This window comes from Pteronotus mesoamericanus, unplaced genomic scaffold (genome assembly GCF_021234165.1).
Source record: "Pteronotus mesoamericanus isolate MK-2021 breed Mesoamerican mustached bat unplaced genomic scaffold, CSHL_Meso_final contig_221, whole genome shotgun sequence".
Classification (NCBI taxonomy): domain Eukaryota; kingdom Metazoa; phylum Chordata; class Mammalia; order Chiroptera; family Mormoopidae; genus Pteronotus; species Pteronotus mesoamericanus.
Window position 1 is genome coordinate 4,947,724 of NW_026555092.1, and position 19,629 is coordinate 4,967,352.

At 49.7% G+C, this 19,629-nt stretch overlaps 1 protein-coding gene and 1 non-coding gene across 3 annotated transcripts; one reads left to right on the forward strand and one right to left on the reverse strand.

Moving 5' to 3' along the window:
* Positions 1-819: 819 nt before the first annotated feature.
* PAQR7 (progestin and adipoQ receptor family member 7) lies at positions 820-10,480 on the reverse strand. 2 transcript variants are annotated; one of them, XM_054571480.1, is made up of 4 exons: positions 10,426-10,480; positions 7,462-7,543; positions 6,205-6,297; positions 820-2,052 (listed from the first exon to the last, which is right to left on the reverse strand). In XM_054571480.1, exon 4 carries the CDS (start codon positions 2,029-2,031, stop codon positions 985-987), a length of 1,047 nt encoding a protein of 348 aa, XP_054427455.1. In that variant the 5' UTR covers positions 2,032-2,052; positions 6,205-6,297; positions 7,462-7,543; positions 10,426-10,480; the 3' UTR covers positions 820-984. The 2 variants fall into 2 exon arrangements, with proteins under 2 accessions (XP_054427455.1, XP_054427456.1); XM_054571481.1 differs by lacking the exons at positions 6,205-6,297; positions 7,462-7,543; positions 10,426-10,480 and adding an exon at positions 5,871-5,909.
* Positions 10,481-18,936: 8,456 nt separating this feature from the next.
* On the forward strand, positions 18,937-19,043 carry LOC129069523 (U6 spliceosomal RNA). The gene has a single exon (XR_008529019.1). It is a non-coding gene; the product is annotated as a U6 spliceosomal RNA (small nuclear RNA).
* The last annotated feature ends 586 nt before the right edge of the window (positions 19,044-19,629 follow it).

Genomic DNA, 19,629 nt, shown 5'->3' on the forward strand with positions numbered 1-19,629 from the left:
CAGAGTCCAGACCACCCCTAGCTCCAGCCCCACTGAACTCCTTCCATGCCTCTTGGCCTTTGTACAGGTTCTTCCCTCTGCCTAGAATGCCTTCCCTCTTCTCCATCTGCAGAACTCCTATTCACCCTTCTGAACCCAAGACCCTGAGGGCCCCAGGCCATATGGATTGTTCCCTCCTCAGTGCTTCCCCTGACAGTTCATTCCACTGTTGAAGTCTTTGATCCTGCATTGATCCACAGGGCCCAGTCTGTGGCCTGCCTCTGAGCAGAAGCCCTGAAAACACTGAACGGATAGATGAACTATAAACAAGGGAACCAAGAGAATGCCTGGGAACAGGACATGAAGAACACGGAGGCCAAAGGTAGGAGTGTTGGGTTCACTGTCTGGAAGAGTGACTGAGAGGTATGTGGCACTGGATGGGATCCATTTGCACCTGGCCCAATCTTTACCTTTCAGGACTCTGAAGCTCCAAAACTCCAGGCTTGGGTTCAAACAATGGTAATTCCTGTACACATATTGGCCCTGCCCCTTCCTATCCACTAATGAAATCTGGGTAGATGGGAGTTGTTGAGGCCTCCTCTGCCCCTCAGCCCAAATCTAACTCTGGCCTAAATTCCACCTTCACCCCCACCCAGATAATCCGGAAGCCCCAAACCAGAGTCCTGGCCCCAGCTCACCCTCCCATCCTCACACCTAGTGAGAGGCAATGGGGGGAGGCAAACCAGGGTGGCCCACATCTTTATCTCTTTCCCTCTCCCAAGTCAGGGAGCTAGGGCAGGCTCAGGAGGGACTCCAGCAGCTCCAGGCCCATCCCTAAATCCGAGGGCCAAGGACTGGCCAATGCCACCCTTTGCAGCTGAGGTGTGTGCAGAGTCAGTGCAGTCCAGACACAAACAACTTTACCAGGCCTTGTTCCCATATGGGGCCAAGCCCAGACCCCTGGGCTCCCACTCTACCTCCCTCCCTACCAGCTGCCAGCTCCTGTCACAGAGTCTTCTGACTAAGTTTGCGTCGCACCAGCTGGCTCAGGAGGAACGCAGTGAGGACACTGCTGCCCACGGTGAGCAGGAAGAGGCCGGAGAAGTTGTGAGGCCAGCGAGTGTGCAGTGGCTCATAGATGGGCCGCCGGGCCTCATAGTCCAGCGCCACAGCCTCCAGCTGAGCCAGCGTGCACAGCACCAAGAAGACATGGAAGATCTGGTGGCCCTGCCCAAAGAGGTGGCAGCTGCCAGGGAACCAGCGCTCAGGCATGAGGGCCGAGAAGAAAGCAGCAGCCAACAGGAAGAAGACCACCTGGCACTTGTGGTAGAGAAGAGCAAGGTCATCTGTGGCGGGGTTGGGGGACACCAGGATGCGGTGTGCCACCGGGCTGATGTCCAGCACATAGGCCAGCGCTGAGGGCACCTCTTGGCACGTGCGGCCCAGCAGACCGGGCTTCTGGATGTACTTGTTGTAGCAGGAGCCAGTGCAGGAGAGCCAGGCAAGAAAGGCAGCCAGGGGCAGGAAAATGGTCTGCACCTGAGCGTGCCAGGCAGGCTCAATGGCATAGTAGAAATGTGCCAGGGCACTGCCAAATTGGTACACAGCCACACCTACGTAGTCCAGGAAGAAGAAGTTATAGTGCCAGAATTCAGACTTGGCCTGCAGGAGGTGAGCCAAGGCACTGAAGAAGAGGTAGGTGAAGGAGGCGAGGACAATGATGAAAAGGGGCAGGGCATGGGGGTCTCCCCAGAAGTCCACAGTCCCCACAAAGATGGCGAGCCGCAGCAACAACACCAGGGCTGCCAGCAGGTGGGTCCAGACGTTCACTGCCTCGTTGTGCTGCTGGAACAGTGAGCGGAAGTAGAAGCTCCAGGTCTGATGCAGTGGCCGGTAGCCCACATAGATGTACGGCTTCCAGAAGAGGGGAGGCACCTTGGCTCGGTCTACCGTGAAGACAGGCTCTGGCTGCACAGATGACTGAGGCTCCTGGTGGTCCTGCCGCACACTGGGCAGAAAGTGGCTAAGCTTCTGGGCCACAGCTGTGGCCATGGCTGTGGACTGGGCAGGGATCTGGGAGAGGGACCAGAGCAAAGTCAAGGGCTGCTGTCCTCATCCCCTCACCCCTGTGTCCAGTTCTTACTCTCTCCTCCCCTCCCCCTTCTCTTTACACTGGGTTTCAGAAGAAAGGAGTCGTCCTAAGGGAGAGCTCAGCTGCCTCGTGACTGTCCTGCTCCCTTACGTATCCCAAATGCCTAGAACGGTGCCTGACACATAGTAGGTGCTCAATAAACGTTTGAGGAATGCATTCATTAATGAGGCTCGCTACCTCAGCCATTTCCTTTCCAGTCCAGGCTCCACACAACAGCCCCCATGTTTATGCTGCCATCAGTGTTCACCTAGTGGCGACAATGACGCTAACAGATCAGCTGCTTGTCTTTAGTCCCTTCACTCTCCCACTGACCCTCCACTGCCCTACATGATCTAGTCCCTGCTTCCTTTTCCAGCCTTATTGCTCAACCACAATGTATTCAAACCCAGCCACAGCCTCACCAACCCCCAGGCCTGTTTGAAATATCTACAGCTTTTCATAAGCTGTTCCCTCCACCTAAGACATTTCTTCCTCCTGCCTATCTGGCAAACTCATATTCATCCCTCAAAACCTACTTCTTCTATGATACTTTCCTGGCTCCCTGAACCTCAGATGATGACTTCTCTACTTGGTGAGTTCCTACTATCGCTTACCTTCCAGCCTTTCCACTCCAGCCATGGTTGCTCATTCCAAAAAAAAACAAAAAAAAAACAAAAAACAAACCTAACCCCTCACCCCAGCATTCAAGACCCCATAACCTGCTGCTGCCCTCATTTCCCACCTAACCCAAATGTCACACCCTGGACCAACTTCCTTTCCCTCCAGGAGCTGCCACCTCCTGGGGATCTCCTTACTGCCCCCTCCCCACATTCCTCTGGGGGAAACCTAAACTGAGTTACACAATTTAGCATTTAAAATGCATTCATTCATTCATTTAGCAAACACTGAGCTCCTCTTCTGCTTCAAGTCCTGTGCTGGATCCCAGGGAGGGCAGAGGGAAAAAGGATTTGGGCCTTGTCCTCAGACACTTCAAGATATGGTAGAGATTATAGAAAGGAAAACAAATCATAGCAAATGCTTACACAGCACTTACAATGTGCCACTGTTTTAAGCATTTTAATTGACACATTTACACTTCATAACACCCTGTGAAGTTGATACTATCAACTGAGGCACAGAGAAGTTAAGTACCCTAGCTAGAAAGCAGCAGAGGTACAATCTAAATTCTGTTTCTAGTCTTAATCAGTATCCTAAACTGTCCTCTGCAAGATAAGGTGGCCAAGCGCTAACCACTTTATAATTATATGCTATAAATAGTTTTTTATAGCATTTGCCCAGTAACCAGTTGCTTTATTCAGACTTATCATTATTCACTAAATCAAATATCTATTAAAAATATAGCACCTGCCAGACAACTCTGTTCTATCAAATAAATTCCCTCCAGCAAGCTTATTGAACTCAGAATCCAGGTTTTCTGTCCATCATTCATCAGATTTTATTACAACTCTTCTTGCACTGCAAGAGGCAAGGAGGCCTGGGTAGGAAAAAGCAGTCATGTTCTTCACCACCAGCAGCACCAGGATCACCCTGAAAGCCACTCACTAATTCACACACAGTCCAAGTACATGCATGTGCCTTGCTGTGCAAAGGCAGCACCTGCCCTGGCTTGTGTGCCTCAGCGGACTGAGCACTGGCCTGGGGACCAAAAGGTTGTTGGTTCAATTCCCTGTCAGGACACATGCCTGAGTTGTGGATCAGGTCCCTGGTTGGTGGCATAAGAGGTAACCAATTGCTGTTTCTCTCACATATCATGTTTCACTCCCTCTCTTTCTCCCTCCTTTCCCCTCTAATAGATAAAACCTTTATTTTATTCAGCCATAAAAAAAGAAGAAAATGTTATCCTTTGCAACAGTATGGATGGACATAGAGAACATTATGCTAAGTGAAATAAGCCAGTCAGAGAAAGACAAATACCATATGACTTCACTCATATGTGGAATCTAATGAACAAACTGAACTAACAAGCAAAATACAGACAGACTACTTAGATGGAGGACAGATGACAGCTAATGAGTTGGGGGAAGAAAGTTAGAGGGTGGAGGGATTGAACAAAAAGGAAAAAGGACTCACGGACATGGACAACAGTGTGGTGATTGCTAGGGGGAAGGGGTATAAGGGAACTAAATGGTATTGGAAAAAATATAATAAAGATTAAATTTAGAAAAGAAAATACAAGCCCCCAGCCCACACTCCTCCTCACCCCGAGCCTCACATGCATCTGTAAGCTTTTCCCGCATTACAACCCTGGAGTAGCTCTGGTCTGTAGCCTTTCCTAGTCCAGCGGGGAGGCAGGTGTGAAAGAGGCCATCACTCTGCTGCACGAAGAAGAGGGCTACAACAGGGGAGCCCAGGGCTCTTCCACTTCCTATTCCCCAGACAGCCTGGCACACAGTTCGTTTAGGAAGCAGACTTGGCGGATGGACTAATGGGACCGCTTCCACCCCAAGCATAAGAACACCCTGGCCTGCCTTGCGGGCTGGGGAGCCAACACTGGGTCTCCTCCTCCCCAAAAGACTGGCCTTCAGCCTCCACAACCTGGCCTCCATCCTTGTCTACAACTTTGTCTTCCTATGTCAGGGCCTCAAGGAGCCAAAACAGGCCTCTGAAAGCATCTCATCCAGCAACTTTGTTTTACACTGAGGAACAAGAACCAAGAGACAGAAAGGCCTTTCCCAAAGTTGCCCAATCCAGCAAGGTTTCAGTCACACCACAAGGGCAAAGACCAGGGAAGGATGACATGCTATGGTGGCCTAGTTCCAGGGTCTCCGTGATCCATTAGGTCAGTCAAATGCTCCATATCCCACTCTCAGAACTTCCCAAGGCATAAGCAGCATATTAAAGACTCTGAGAAGTCCTTCAGCAAGGAAGCCTGCTTCGCTTTATTATTGAACCTACATTCGCCAAGCTTACACGACTGAGGATTCCCTTCCCAGTAATAACTACGTTATAAAGCCAGCTAAAATGTAGTAAGTGTTTACTGTATGCGTACTCTTTATAACTTTGTTGCAGTTAATTCTTGTAACTAGCCTGTGAGGTAGATATTATTATGTCCGTTTTGTTGTTGAGGATACTGAAATTCAGAGAGGTTAGCTTCTTACCCAAGGTAACACAGGCGCAGGGAGAGAGGCGGAGCTGGGACTTGGACCCAGTTCCCTCACCGGAGAGCACATACCCTTAGCCACCCTGCTGCTGCTGCCCTGCCTCCCGTCACCCCTGTCTGCATCCCACAGAAACTATTGCTTCAGAAAATACTTCTGCCAGGCAACCAGGTTCTTTCCTATAAATTATTCTTACGCTTCTAGCAGCTGACTCACATCCAGGGACCTCAGTTTCCTCCAAGTAGCAGCTAGCCCCTGGCTCCACACCAGGGAAGCCCTGGCTCACAGCTCCGGCCTCATTCACAGCCTCCCCCTCACCCAGGCACAGTGGGCCCTGAGCACAGAAGGCAGAGGCCACACACTGAGATGACAGAGGCCTGCCACCCTATTTCCTTTAGACCTCAGCCAAAGGCCCCCGTCCATCTGAACAGGTCTATTCTAAGAATATCAGGAACCATATCCTCACTCCGTGGAAAAGGGCCCCAGATTCAGGGAAAGGAGCAAGCGGAAGGATGGGGATGGCGACGCAGACGCACCCTTGCGGCAACCTCTGAGTAGCCTGCCCACCAGGCTGCCAGAGCAGCCTCTCAGGCATCCCACCCCAGCCCAGAACAGCTCCACGGCCCCCTTGCGCTGCTTACCTAGGGCTTTCTCTAGAGCCAGGGGCTGATGACTTCTGCTGTGGGACTCAGCAAATTCGCCAGATGCCAAGCACTGGGTGGCACTTCCACAGGTGAGGGTCACTAGGGGCAGGGTTTCCAGGGACTGGAGCTGTCTTATGTGATGTCACCAGAGGGTGGGGCTAGAAACAACCTCCACTCCTCTCCCCTCCCCCCATCACCACTCCAACATCGGTCCAATCCAAGCTAAACTCCACCCTCCTAGCCAGACCTCAGCTGCAGAACGAACGTGGCCGTTAACCTCGCCATAAAACATTTGAGGACACCAAAGGCTGGCTGAAAAGCTATGACTTACCCAAGACACAGCAAGGCAGGCAAAGCTGGGCTGTGACAAGTTGTCCAGGGCCTGGTTGATGGATGTCAGGCAAACCTGATTGGCTTTTGTCCCCTATTCAGTAGGAATCAGAATAAAAAGAAATTACAAATAAAAGAGAAAGCAGATGCTATAAAGCTTCATGAAGTAGATGGACTTCCCATTCAGACAAGCCATGTTTGACTCCTGATTCCGTAACATACTAGCTATGTGACCTAAGACAAGTGATTTACCTTCTCTAATCCTTAGCTCCCTCAAGGAAATTATATTATCTACCTCATAGATTGCTGGAAAGATTAAATTTACTAGAACAAAGTTTTAGCTCTGGCTGGTGTGGCTCAGTGGATTGAGTGCTGGCCTGTGAACCCAAGGGTCACTGGTTCAGTTCCCAGTCAGGGCACAGGCCTGGGTTGTAGGCCAGGCCCCTGGGGGGAGGTGGGGTACATGAGAGGCAACCACACTGATGTTTCCCTCTCTTTCTCCCTCCCTTCCCCCTCTCTAAAAATAAACAAACAAAAATCTAAAAAACAAAGAAAAAAAGAACAAAGTTTTAGCACAGTTTATGGATTCAATAAATGACTGCCATTGTTATTAATAGTAGTGATTAATTATTAATAATCATTGTAAGTATTTGAAATATTTCTAGCCTGAGAGATCGGCTTGGGGTTCTCTAAAAAACTCAGTCCTCTTTTAGCTCTCAATAGCTGGTTCCACTGGATTTGGGGCCTTCATTAAAGTTAACTGTGTCTCTTTAAATATCTTTCACTGAGAGCACACCTTGGGACATGGGAAATTTGGCTGGAGCTTGGACTTCTGGGGACACTGACCTTATGAAATAAAATGTTCTTAGCAAAGACCATTCAGAGTAACCCCTCTGGATTCATAGAGCCCTGAAGATTTACACTTGCCCACAGACCCTAGAGAGGTGGCTGGGAAGGGAAACCCCCAGGGAAAGGGCCGCAGCCCCAGCAGCCGCATCCCTGAACAAGCAGGAGAGTGACGGGGAGAAGGTAAAGGACCTAAATGGTGCTAGCAGATCATCCAAAAGGCATGTGACCTGGCCAGGCATGTCTTGCAAGTTTGGGAGGCTGTCGGGTTGGTAGAGCCTGAGAACTGAATCTCCGGGGCCCAAGTGGGAGTCCCTGTCTGTCTGAACAGCTCCTTCCTCCTCTCGCCCCCACCTCCCCAGCCCTCCAAATTCACATTCCCCTTTTCCTAAATTGAGGTCAACCTCCTCACCTGCTCCTCAGCCAAGGCTTGCCACCCTGAGCTCCTGCTGGTCTCTCCGCTGGATACACGCTGTCAGAGTTCCCCAAGACCTCTGGGGGCAAAACAGGGGATCAGGTTATGGGGATGGGGTAGTAGATGGGACTTGGAGTAGGAGAGCACTGGGTTGTGCACATCCCACAGATTTACTCAGTACCTGCTACAAGCCAGGCACAAGGAATGCTACAGGGACCGGGACACGTGGTGAATGAAACAGACAGGCTCCCTGCCCTGACAAACCAACCAAACAAAACAAATGCCCAGGGGCCTAGGAAAGCCCAGCCCGGAGTGAGGCCACTCAAGTGGTGACTGAGAGAGAGCTACTGCCCCAAGGGAGGGTGTCCACAACTTCCCTCTGGCAGACTATTTCAAAAGAAGCCAGGCTCCCATTTTTATGTGAGGATGGGATTTCAAAACTGGAACTTACCAGCTGTGTGACATTGCTAAAGTTCCTTAACCTCTCCGAGCCTGTTTCCTCCTTTAAAAATCAGAGGATAATAACTACGTCAATGGTTCTTGCAAAAGCACAACAGTCACGGATCCTAGGTGTTGGCTGTGGCACAGCCTTGGCTCCACTATTTCTGTTGGGTTCTAGTTTTGGCTCAGCCACTCAATTCCTGTGTGAACTTGGACTAATCCATGCCTCTCCTGGCTCTTTTTCTACAAACGTCAAGGACAGTGAATTCACCAGTAACTTCAAAGGGCCCTTCACGCCCTGAGACATTCCAACATTTGTTTTAGGCCAGGACTACGTGCCAGGGCTGGAGCTTCCACAGTGAACAAAGTAGTTAAAATACCACCTCACAGAACTAATAGCCCAGCTAATTAACAATTAAGGGTAAGACCTAAAGATATCAACACCCTGATCTCTTGGAGCTTAAAAGCCTAACTAAATAACACCTAAGTAACAAGTACTATTTGGTTATAATTCCACTTCTTTTGCCTCCCTCTAGTAACAAAATACAGTTGACCTTTGAACTACGCAGGTCCATTTACATGTGAATATTTTGAATAAATACATACAGTACTGTAAATGTATTTTCCTTATAATTTCCTTAATATTTTCATTTCTCTAGCTTATGTTATTGTGAGAATATAGTATATAATACATATAACATACAAAAGATGTGTTAATCAATTGTTTATGTAATTGGTAAAGCTTCCAATCAATGTAGGCTATTAGTAGTTACGTTTTGGGAGAATCAAAAATTCATAGGCAGATTTTTGACTGGGGGGATGGGCAGGGCCCCAAACCCCTCCTTGTTCAAGGGTAAAATGTATTCAATGTTGCTCTTCTAGGCTCTGATTGTTCAGCACACTCCCTTAAAGACAACTTTATCTTGCCATGGAAAGCAAAGTTTAGCCTCATTAAATAAAAATAATCGTAAGGCCAGACCTGTGTTAACACTTGGGTTATCACAGGTAAAGTCTCTTGAGGGACACTGACAAGGATGACCCAGTGTGGCAACCCTGAAATGTTAATAAAATTAGGCATTAACATTAATAATTTACAGTTGCTTGCTTTTTACAAAAGACTAACATTAATAATTTACAGCTGCTTGCTGGTTACAACCCTTTCAACCTGCATCTAGCTGGTGTCACAGCTCCAGGGACAGGACGGCAGAGCACAGCATGTCCATCTAACTCTAAAACCAGTTCTCTTGCCCTTCATCCACTATGGCCAACTCCCAGGCACCCAGTGGGTGGCCACAGATAATACAAGCAAAGTTTTCATCCCAGCTTGCAGCAACTGGGTCACCTCCCTAAATGCAAACCAGTTCCCCAACTCAGCCCAATATGTTTAAAGGAAATGTCCTTCCATGTCTTCCAAAACTGAACAGAACCCATTTTTATTTTTTCTAACTGTACTTGGCGGGGCGGGGGGGTGGGGGGGGAGTGTCTCCATTTGTACTAAGACGTGTGATCAGAAGGAAAGAAATAACTCTTAATTAAGGATTCTTCCATGGAGCTTCAGACTCACAGATGCTCTGAGGTCAGGGAGGAGCCCGAAGGAGGAACGCAGGCCCAGAGAGGCTGGGTAGGCTGGCTGCAGTCAGCCAGCATGGGAGGCAGAAAAGGCCCCTGAGCTTCACCACTAACCAGCCAGAAGTCCTCTGGGCAGGGGAACTGAGACTGGAGAGGACCGGCTTCTCACCGAAGGGCCCAGAGGTGACACAAACCCCAGGACAGAAGGCTGGTCCCTCTCAGACAGCATCCTGGGTCATCCGCCCAGGTGCAACCAGGCTCTGAGAGTCCATCAAACTCTCAAACTCCCCAGCCTTGGCCTGACCTGGCCGCTCACTTCAGCCAGGCCTGCAGGTGCTGAGCCAGGGAAACCTCTGGATCCTCAAAGTCTGCAGATTTGAGGCAAATGCTGTGGGCGGTGTGGGGCTCCATCTTCCCCTGCCCTCAGTGGTTGAGGGGAACCCTCTCGCTCTCCTGGCACCAAGGAGGGCTTCCCCATCGCGATTGGCCCAGGCTCCTTAGCAGCAAGAGCCCCTCTCAGCCCCCAGCAGTGCTGTTCCCACTGTTCCCGGTTTCCCAACCGCGACCCCCGCACATTACCCAGCTCCAGGTCCTCACACCCTTTTTAGCCCCAAGAGTCCCCCTAGATTCCTTCTCGGTTGGAAGCAGCGAGCGTCTTCCCCTTCTCCTCCCGCCTCCGCCCACTCACCCCCTGAGATGGTCCCTTCCCGCTCTGCTCCTCCTTCCTGCTCCCGCTCTCTCCGCAGTGGTGCCCCCACCCCCGCTGACTTCCCTGGCGTCCGGAGATGCCCCAGCACTCGCGACGCGGTCCTGCCTCCCCGCACTCTCTCCCCGCCTGACCCTCCCCACAGCCACGCACTCAGAGCCCTGGGCTGCCCGCGGCACCCCGCGCTCCCCAGGGGCACCTCAGCGGCTCGCCGCCCGACCCTCCAACTGCGCCGCGCCGGGTACCTGCAGTGGGCCGAGCCAGCGGAACTGGAAGAGGCGGCCGTGCGCTTCAGCGCCGCGAACGCGCTGATAAGGCAGAGGCCGGGTGGCGGCCCCACCCCGAGCCGGGGGCAGGGCCAGCCGGCTGCTGGCTGCGAGGGGGCAGCTCTGAGACTCCGGCCGGGCCTCCGCTCGCCCGAGGCCTGGGCGAGCGCCAGCTTCCCCCCCGCCACACACCCCCGGGCCGCGTCCACTTGTTGCACGCGGAGGCAAGAAGGGTATCCCACACCGTCAGCGGAGACCGGCAAGTCTCTGCGGTTACTGCGCAGATGGGGAAACGGAGGCCAAGAAGCATAAGTGGTTCCCCAAGTCCCAGGGCTTGGTGGTGGTGGCACTGTGAGGGCGCCAACTGAGCGGTTCCCACTTCCGGCGAAGACGAACCACCGGCTCCTGAGTCTGGGCCTTGTTGATTTTATCCGGAGGGAGCAAGTTGTAGCAGGAACGGGACAAGTTTTCCAGCTAGGGCCCGAGCGAGCCCCGAAGCCACTTAAACCCACACTCCCCACCCCTCCCTAAGCTGCTTCTGCTGGGGATAATGCCTGGCCTTCCCCATCTTCTCTGCCTGCGAAGCTCCATCCCACTTCCACACCCCTGTCTTATTCTAGTTCCTACCTAAAACCCTCTTCTTGTGCAGCATCCCATGATCTACTCAGGCCCAGGCACATTTTTCGGGCCTGTATTGAAACACCCATTTCCAGCTCCCTAGTGTAAGAGTCCATCTCCCCCAGGAGTGGGAGCATCTAGAGAGGGAGGGATACCTGCACATAGTAGGCCCTCAGTAAATATCAGACTATGGCAGGGGTTGTCCACTCCTCAGGTGTGCAAAGACCAGGCAGCGTGAGAGACACCCCACCGCATCTTAGGAGCACACAGCCTGATGGATGGAGAGCTGAGAGAAGACAGCCCAGGAGAAAAACTGCTCTGCCCTGAGGGAGCATTGAGTCCATTGGGAAAAACAGTTGTGGGGCCTGATGACAGGACCCAAGTCCTGGTCCTACCCCTAACTCACCATGTGACCTTGGGCAAGTCTCCTTGTTCTCTCTGAGCTTCAGTTTTATTAAGGTCAAATGGAATACCAACCTGACAGGGCTGTTAGGAGGATTAAATAAAACGATGGATATGAAGGTTCTTTGACAATGGCAATGTACTGGAGGAATGTATATTTCTTTACTAAAATAAAATGTATATAAACATAATAGGAAACAGGTCTCTACATCAACAAGTTTAGACAAACCCATGGACATCAGTTAAATCTCTATTACCTATAGGGACAGGAAAAATGGCATAGAAAATCTAATCATTTAGAAAAGGTAAGGTATAGGAAATGAAAAGAAGGAAGGACATTATGGAGAGTATATTCTATAAGTTGGAATATATTCTACCATAGTGAATAAAATTTTAAAACTTGGAAGCTGACTTGGATTCAGCTTCCATTTTTGGAACACCTGCTCTGTACTGGGCTTACTTTTAAAGCTACAGTTTATATTACGCTCTTCCTACGTGCAGAGCCATGCCCATAGCAGTTGCCATGACTACCTCCTTTGATCCAGACAACCCTGTTAACCCATTGGACAAACCGGGAAACGGGCTCAGAAAGGGGACATGGGCTCTTATACTATCGCATTAAACTCATGTATTCCTATGAGGGGAGTGTGCCAACCCCCATTTTATGGGTAGAAAATCTGAGGCCCAAAGGGGAGAAATGATGTATTCCAGGTCACATATCTCCTGATGTATTCAGGCTCTGAGAAAGGGACCTGAAGTTGTGCTTGGGGAGAAAAGTCAATCAATGCCCTGGCCGGTGTGGCTCAGCAGACTGAGAGCCCGCCTGCAAACCAAAGGGTCCCCAGTTTGATTCCCAGTCAAGGCACATACCTGGGTTGTGGGCCAGGTCCCCAGTAGGGGGAAAGCGAGAGGTAGCCACACATTAATGTTTCTCTCCCTCTCTTTCTCCTTCCCTTCCCTTCTAAAGTAAATAAATAAAATCTTTTTTTTAAGAAAAGAAAGTCAATTAACCATTAAAGTTGGCTGTGGGTATTTGAGAGCTGAATGTTAAAAATTATAGAAGTAAGAACAGCTATCAGTCATGGCCCAATGTATAGCCCCTCACATGCACTGTAGGCCCATGAGGGGGTCCTGTCATTATCTCAGTTTGTGGATAAGGAAACATGCTTGGGAGGTGCTACTTGCCCAAGGCTACTCACTTAACTTGCAGCAGACCTGGACCCAAGTCCAGTTCCTATCTGCCACACAGTACTGCTATCACGGAGTGCAACTGTGGGGCTAGGATGTTTTCTTCCCTGCCTTGCTCTGCTCCAACTCTAGCATGGCCAAGGGCACCTCCCTGTCCTATCCTCCCCCTCCTCCAGCTTAGGCCACCTGGTGAGGTGCAGTGACTCCACTGCCCTAGGAGCCCAGAGCCCAATAATCCTTCACCCCTGGAAGGGGAACCTATTCAATAACCTGTGCACCACCCAGCTGTGTGCCCCACCCGCCGCCTGCCGCCCAAGCCACAGGTTCAGCCCTTAGAGGATCAGGGTCTACAGGGCAACTGGATTCTTGCACGGGCCTAAGTCAAGTACCTGAAAGGAGTCAAAAGCCTTCATAAGTCAGACCATCAGGAAGGGCTTCAATGGACCCAAAGGAAAAGAAAGGGTGAATGTGGGTACCTGAGCTGTCCTGAATGCATTCCTCTCTCTTCCCCTAAATGAGGGCATCATTCATTGGAGGCAGCGAAGTGCTGAAGCATGTAATGTACTCTGCAGGGTCCACATCTTAGCTCTGACATTTACCAGCTATGTTACCCTGGGCATGTTATGTGACCTCTCTGGACAGATATCTCCTCCATTCTAAAACATCATCAATAACACCTGCCATATAGGGTTGGCGTGGGGAAGAAATGAAATAAGACGTATAAATTGCTCACAGTGCCTGACCTATAGTAACTTCTCAATAAATGCCAATGATTTCTCTATTTTAATCCTTTATTCCCTTCCTCTTCCAACTGGTGAGGAAAATCAAGGCTTGTTGTAAATCCCCAGATTTTGAGGTGACTTGTTATGCAGCATTATTGCAGCAATTTCCTGACTTGCACATTTAGCAAAGCCAGGACTCAGGCACAGGAAGCCTGACCTAAGACCACAATCTCAACCATGCAGTGAAAGCAGTGTGAGAGGGACTGATTTCCTACAGAGATTCATCACCTGTAGGCCACTTACAGTGAGTCTTACAGGATGAAGAAGAGTTTACCAAGCAGCGAAGAAGGGGAAAATTTTCCAGGCAGAGGGATCAGCATGTGCAAAGGGACAGAGGTATGAGTGATGGGGTCAGTTTAGGGAATGAGCCACCACATACTGGGGCTGAAGCATGGGGACCTAGTGGCAGCAGATGACATTAGAAAGGTAGGGAGAGGGTAAGAACAAAGGAGGCCTTGCCTGGGTGGGAGGGCTTTACCCTGAAGGCAATGTGAAGTCAGGAGTTAGAGGTTAGAGAGGGTTTTCTTTGGAGAGATTTGGATGGAATGGGGTGGCTTTCCTCTCATTTCAGACCTGGTGAGAGGGCCTCAAAGAGACTAGTCAGAGAGATGGCAATGTCCCCTGGGACTCAGTGGCCTGGTGTCTGACTCTTGCCCAAGAATCCCAAAGGGCTGGCTGCAACAGCAGAGTAGAGGGCAGCGGTGACAGGGAGCTGCACTCCCACGCGAGCAGGCCACGGGTGTGCGCTGCCCCCAGGTCAGAGCTGGCCCACAGGAGAGAGGCAGTCTGGGGCGGCCTTAGATCCAGCCCAGGAAGGTCTCCTGAAGGGACCACAAGGCCTCAGCGGAAGGAGACCAGAGGCGTGCTGGGATGTCCTGGGGCTGAGGGAGCCATCATAAGCGTCTGGCTGGTGGAGATTCGTCTGCCCTTCTCAAGGGATGTCCAGATGGGAGAACCCACAGTGACGGTCCCTAATGTGGCAGACACAAAGGACCACACCCTCCTGGCCCACCTGAGATTTCAGCCTCAGCAGTGATGGGCAGTGCTGGACACACTGATCCCAGCTACACGCCAGGCACCACCAGGCTTGCCTCCCTCCTCTAGGCTCTTGGAAGCTCTAGCTCAGCCTCCTAGTCAGGTGAGGGCTAGAAGTGCAAGCAGTTAACAGCCCTCACCCAGTGGTGCATTGAAGCTGTTGGAGAAAGCCCCAGCCTCCTGTCGAAGAGAAGATGACAAGGGAGAGGCTCTCTGTTTGCACCTCGACCCAGAACCCAGGCTCCACTACCTCAAGCAGCAACCTGGGAGACACGTCCTCCTCTGTGCTTTGCCTCCTTCCTTGCCTCGCTTTCCCCACTCCCTCCCTTGGCTTCCTGGAGTCCCCTCCCAAACAAGCCACATGCTCCTAAGCCTCTGTCTCAGGCTCTGTTTTGGGGGAGACGAGACCAAGACTTTCAAGGAAGCGCCCCGACCCTCCAGAGAGAAAAAGAGCCAGCCTTAAGTCCCTGCCAAGCCTGGAAAACGTGAATACTAGCTCAAGACAGAATTCTGTAACCTCACCCTCTCCACCTGCTGAGGGACATGGACGGGTCAGAACGGCAGTGGGGCAGGGAAGACGGGCGGCTGGGCTCAAAAGGCAGAAACAGAGAAGCCAACCACGCACTCTTTCCCCACCCCAGGCTCAGAGTTGCCAACACACTCCTACCTCTTTACCTTTGCATGTGATGTTTCTTCAGCCTGGAACTTGCTTTGCACCAGAAGGGACCGACTGTAATTTCTAGGGCCCTGTACACAAAATGAAAACACAGGACTTTGTTCAAAATTTAAGCATTTTAAGATAGAGACTGCGAAGCATTAAACCAAGCACAGGGGACCCTTCTGAGCACAAGGCCCTATGCGACTGCACTGGTCTTTCATGGCCATGAAGCTGCTCCTGGCTCCGAACAGATGACTGTCTGGCTGCCCCACTTCCTTCAGGTCTCTGTTTAAATGTCACCTTATTAGGCTTTCCCTGACCACCTGTGTAAATGGGCACCTGACCCTCACCAGCACCCCATCCTACCAGGAGTCTTTTAATAACCCTCCCTGGCCTCATTTTCCTTCAGAGCTCTCAGCACCCCCGACAGACTATCTAATTCTTCTTGCCAGAATGTCAGCTCCAGGAAGTCATTAGTCCTCCCTGGTCACTGCTCTATCCCCAGGACTAGAACCGTTCCTGACACAGAGATCAATGGAACAGAGATAAGTGGAAGGAAAGAGGAAGGGATGGATGGGAGAAGAAAAGACGATTTTACACATGGAGCAGCCCTAGGCCGGGGGAGTGAAAATCTTCGAATAGTCTGAAGTTGTGACTCCTACTTTCTCAAAATACTGAAACCATTTCATGAATTAGTGATTGGAAACTTTTTTTTTTCCCTAACCTGGGAGTGTTCAGTAGCATGATGGGCCCTGTTCCAGGTTTTAACCAAGGGACAAGAAGACCCAAACTGCAGAAAGCATGTAAACAGGCAGTGAGGACAAAAGACAAAGCTCTTTTCCTTGGTTCAACGGTCACAGGCCCCAGCTTGTTCAACCTGTGGGCACCACATGCCTACGTGTGCCCCTCTTTCATTTACATATATGGAGTGCACCGCTCAGGCCTGCTGCCTTCCTTTCTACTTAACTGTTCTTGGAGATCATTCTTGTATGCACATAAAAGCCTTCCTCACTCCAGTTATGGCTGAATTGAATCCTAATTTACTTAACCAACGTCCTATTTATGAGCATTTAAATTGTTTCCAGTCTGCTGCTTATGACCAATGCTGCAATGAATGACCTTCCCTTTACCTACTTCATTTTGCTTGTCTGTGTGCAAGGATATTTGTAAGATGCAGTCCTAGAAGTAGAATTATCAGGTCAAAGGGAATCTTGGGAGATATTGCTAAATTGTGCTTAGCATTGGTCTAATTTACACTCCCCCAAGTAATGCATAAAAGTGCCTGTTTCCCTTGCCGCCTGGGTGCGGTGGCCAACCTTTTAATCTCTGCTAATTCACTAGGTGAAAAATGTAATTTTGGTTTTCTTTTACTTCGCGTTTCTCCTACATCGCGTTTCTACTACTTCACATTTCTCTTACTTTGCGTTTCTCCTATTACAAAGGAGGCTGAATGTCCATAAAACACAGGGTCTTGAATGCTGCAGAGTGGAAGAGTGCCTCTGGGTTAATGCGGGGCCCAGCTCCCTGCGGAACAACCGCAGATGGCTGTACATTGTAAGATGGCTCAACAAAGTAAACGGCTTTGACTTCGTGATTTCAAAAGATAATATTGAACTACGTAACCAGAACACTGTGGTACCAACATAAGAATAGACATATAAATCAATGGAACAGAATTGAGAGTCCAGAAATAAACCCGTACATTTGTGATAAAGTAAAAAAATAAAAAAAAGACAAGTCAGACATATTTATATTTGTAAATATCACATATCTGCTAAAAGACTACTGTTACAACTCAATAAAAAGATACATAATTCAATTTAAAAATGGGCCAAGGATTTGAATAGGCTTTTCACCAAAGAGGATATGTTATTCCCTGGCTGGTGTGGTTCAGTGAATTGAGTGCTGGGCTGCAAAGCAAGGGGTCACCGGTTCGATTCCCAGTCGGGGTACATGCCTGGGTTGCAGGCCAGGTGCCCTGTGGGGGGCATATGAGAGACAACCACACATTGATGTTTCTCTCCTTTCCTTTCTCCCTCTCTTCCTCTCTCTCTTAAATAAATAAAATCTTTTTTAAAAAATGAGGATATGTGAATGGCCTATCTGTACATGAGAAAATGCTCAGCATCATTAGTCATTGTAGGAATACAAATCAAAACCACAATGTGTTTCATCCTCACACACACTAGAATGGTTATAATGAAAAAGAAGTTAAGTATCGAGGAGATGAGGAAATTGGAACCCTTATGCATTGCTGATAGTGTAAAATTACGCAGCCACTTTGGAAAACAATTTAACAGTTTCTAACAGAGCTAAACATAGTTATCACATGACCCAGCAATTCCACTTCTAGGAATCTAACCAAGAGAACTGAAAACATACATCCAGCCCTGTATGGCTGGTGTGGCTCAGTGGATTGAGGGCCAGCCTGTGAACCAAGCGGTCAGCGGTTTGATTCGCCATCAGGGCATGTGCCTGGGTTGCGGTCTGGGTCGAGAGGCAACCACACATTGATGTTTCTCTCCCTCTCGTTCTCCCTCCCTTCCTTTCTCTCTAAAGATAAATAAATAAAATCTTTAAAAAAAAGGAAACATACATCCACACAAAGACTTACACACAAATGTTCATAGAAGCACTATTCATAATAGCTCTCCAAAGTGGAAACCACCCAAATATCCATCATTGATGAATAGATAAATAAAATGTGGTATTTCCATATCAGAGACCAGCAACCTTTTTGGAACCAGGGACTGGTTTCATGGAAGATGTTTGGGGGGGCAGGGGAGGGAGGGCGGGCGGGGGGGGGGGGGGGAGCCGTTGGCTACAGAGCCCAGGTGAGCTGCGCTAGCTGTGGGTGGTAGGGAGGGAGTGGGGGGAGGCAGGAGGCAGAACTCAGGCATTAGGCCAGCTTCTCTGTATGCCTGTTCCTAACAGGCCAGGGGAGAGTTGGAGACCCCTGCCATAGCCTACTGTTTGGCCATAAAAAGGAATGAAGTCCTGATATATGCTACAGCATGGATGAACCTCAGAAACGTTATGCTCAGTGAAAGAAGTCAGAAACAAAAAAACGTATATTGCATGGTTTTATTTATGTGAAATGCCCAGAAAAGGCAAATCTCTAAGACAGAAAGTAGATTAGTGGTTGCCAGGGATGGGGGTGAAAATAGGCATGAGAGATCTCTGGGACGTTTGAATGCTCTAAAATAAAGTTGTGGTGATAATAACTCTAAACTTACTAAGAGTCATTAAATTGTACACTTAAAAGAGGTGAAAATTATGGTATGTAAATTAACATCTCAATAAAGCTGTTCAGAGTAACATTGCAATTAACATCTTTAAACAACAAATTTAAAAATTGTATTTCCTCCCTATCAGAGGAGATCATTTCTCAGACTTGTGGCCTAACTCGCTTCCCAAGACCTTCCAGTTTGTCTCAAGCTTTGAGCTGAGGACACATTTAAGTTTCCTGCTTGGAGCTGAGAGACCTCAGATCTCTTTACCAACTGGCTAAGTCTAGCAGGGCCCTTTGAAAAGAGAGGCATTTTACAGCTCAGGAAACTGAAGCGCAGGGAAATAAAGGGCCTCGCCAAGGCTGCACGGGCCTTTGACAGCAGTTCCATCAATGTCCAGCACAGGCTGGCTTCCTAGTACCAACACCAGGGGAACCGGTCACCAAACAGGGCAACGGCGGCCCCTTGATTCATTCTTGCCAGAGCCTCTTTGCTGTCTCTGGAGACTTGGCCTTGCTTAAAATGGTCTTGATTCAAAGCACAACCTCATCTTCTAGGTCTTAAAAAATTCAGTTCAGTGCTCGCTTCGGCAGCACATATACTAAAATTGGAATGATGCAGAGACGATTAGCACGGCCCCTGTGCGGGGACGGCACGCAAATTCGTGGAGCGGTCCATATTTAAAAAGAAAAGTTCAATTCAGTTTGTGATTGAAATTTTCATGTACTATTCAGTCTAAAGCTTCTCCCCTCTGATAGCTCAGAGAAAGAGGGGTAGAAGATTCTTCTTTCTTTGTTGCAGTTGGAATCAGGCATTAGTGTGTCTGGGTACAGCAGGCAGCCAAATGCTGACTCTGTCCCCAGGGGGGCTAACTTGAGGGTATTCCTGCAACAGGGCAGAGCCATGGCCCCCCAAAAGGGATTTGTAACAGGATCCAGAAATTGGGGTGTCCAAGAAAAACAGAGGATAGTCTCACCTCCCCCTCTAGGCCGGCCGCCATGGGAGATGGGAGACTGGGAGCAGGGCCACTGAGAGTCATTTTGCATGTCAATAACAGGAGGAGAGCTTCCTATTTCACATGCAAAGATGGTTATTTTGCACATCAACAAGGCTAACGGGTTTAACACCCCCCCCACCCCCGCACAGCAGCCACGTTAGAGGCTTTTTGACCAAGGAGCTTAGGAAGCAGGACGTAACTGGGAAGGGGAGAAAGGGCCTGCGAGAGAGACAACGGGACACAGACTCGGGGAAACAATGTGAAGAGCACGCG

Coding starts and splice junctions, on each gene's coding strand:
- PAQR7 (XM_054571480.1), bottom strand. CDS start 2,031: ATGGCCACAGCTGTGGCCCAGAAGCTTAGCCACTTTCTGCCCAGTGTG.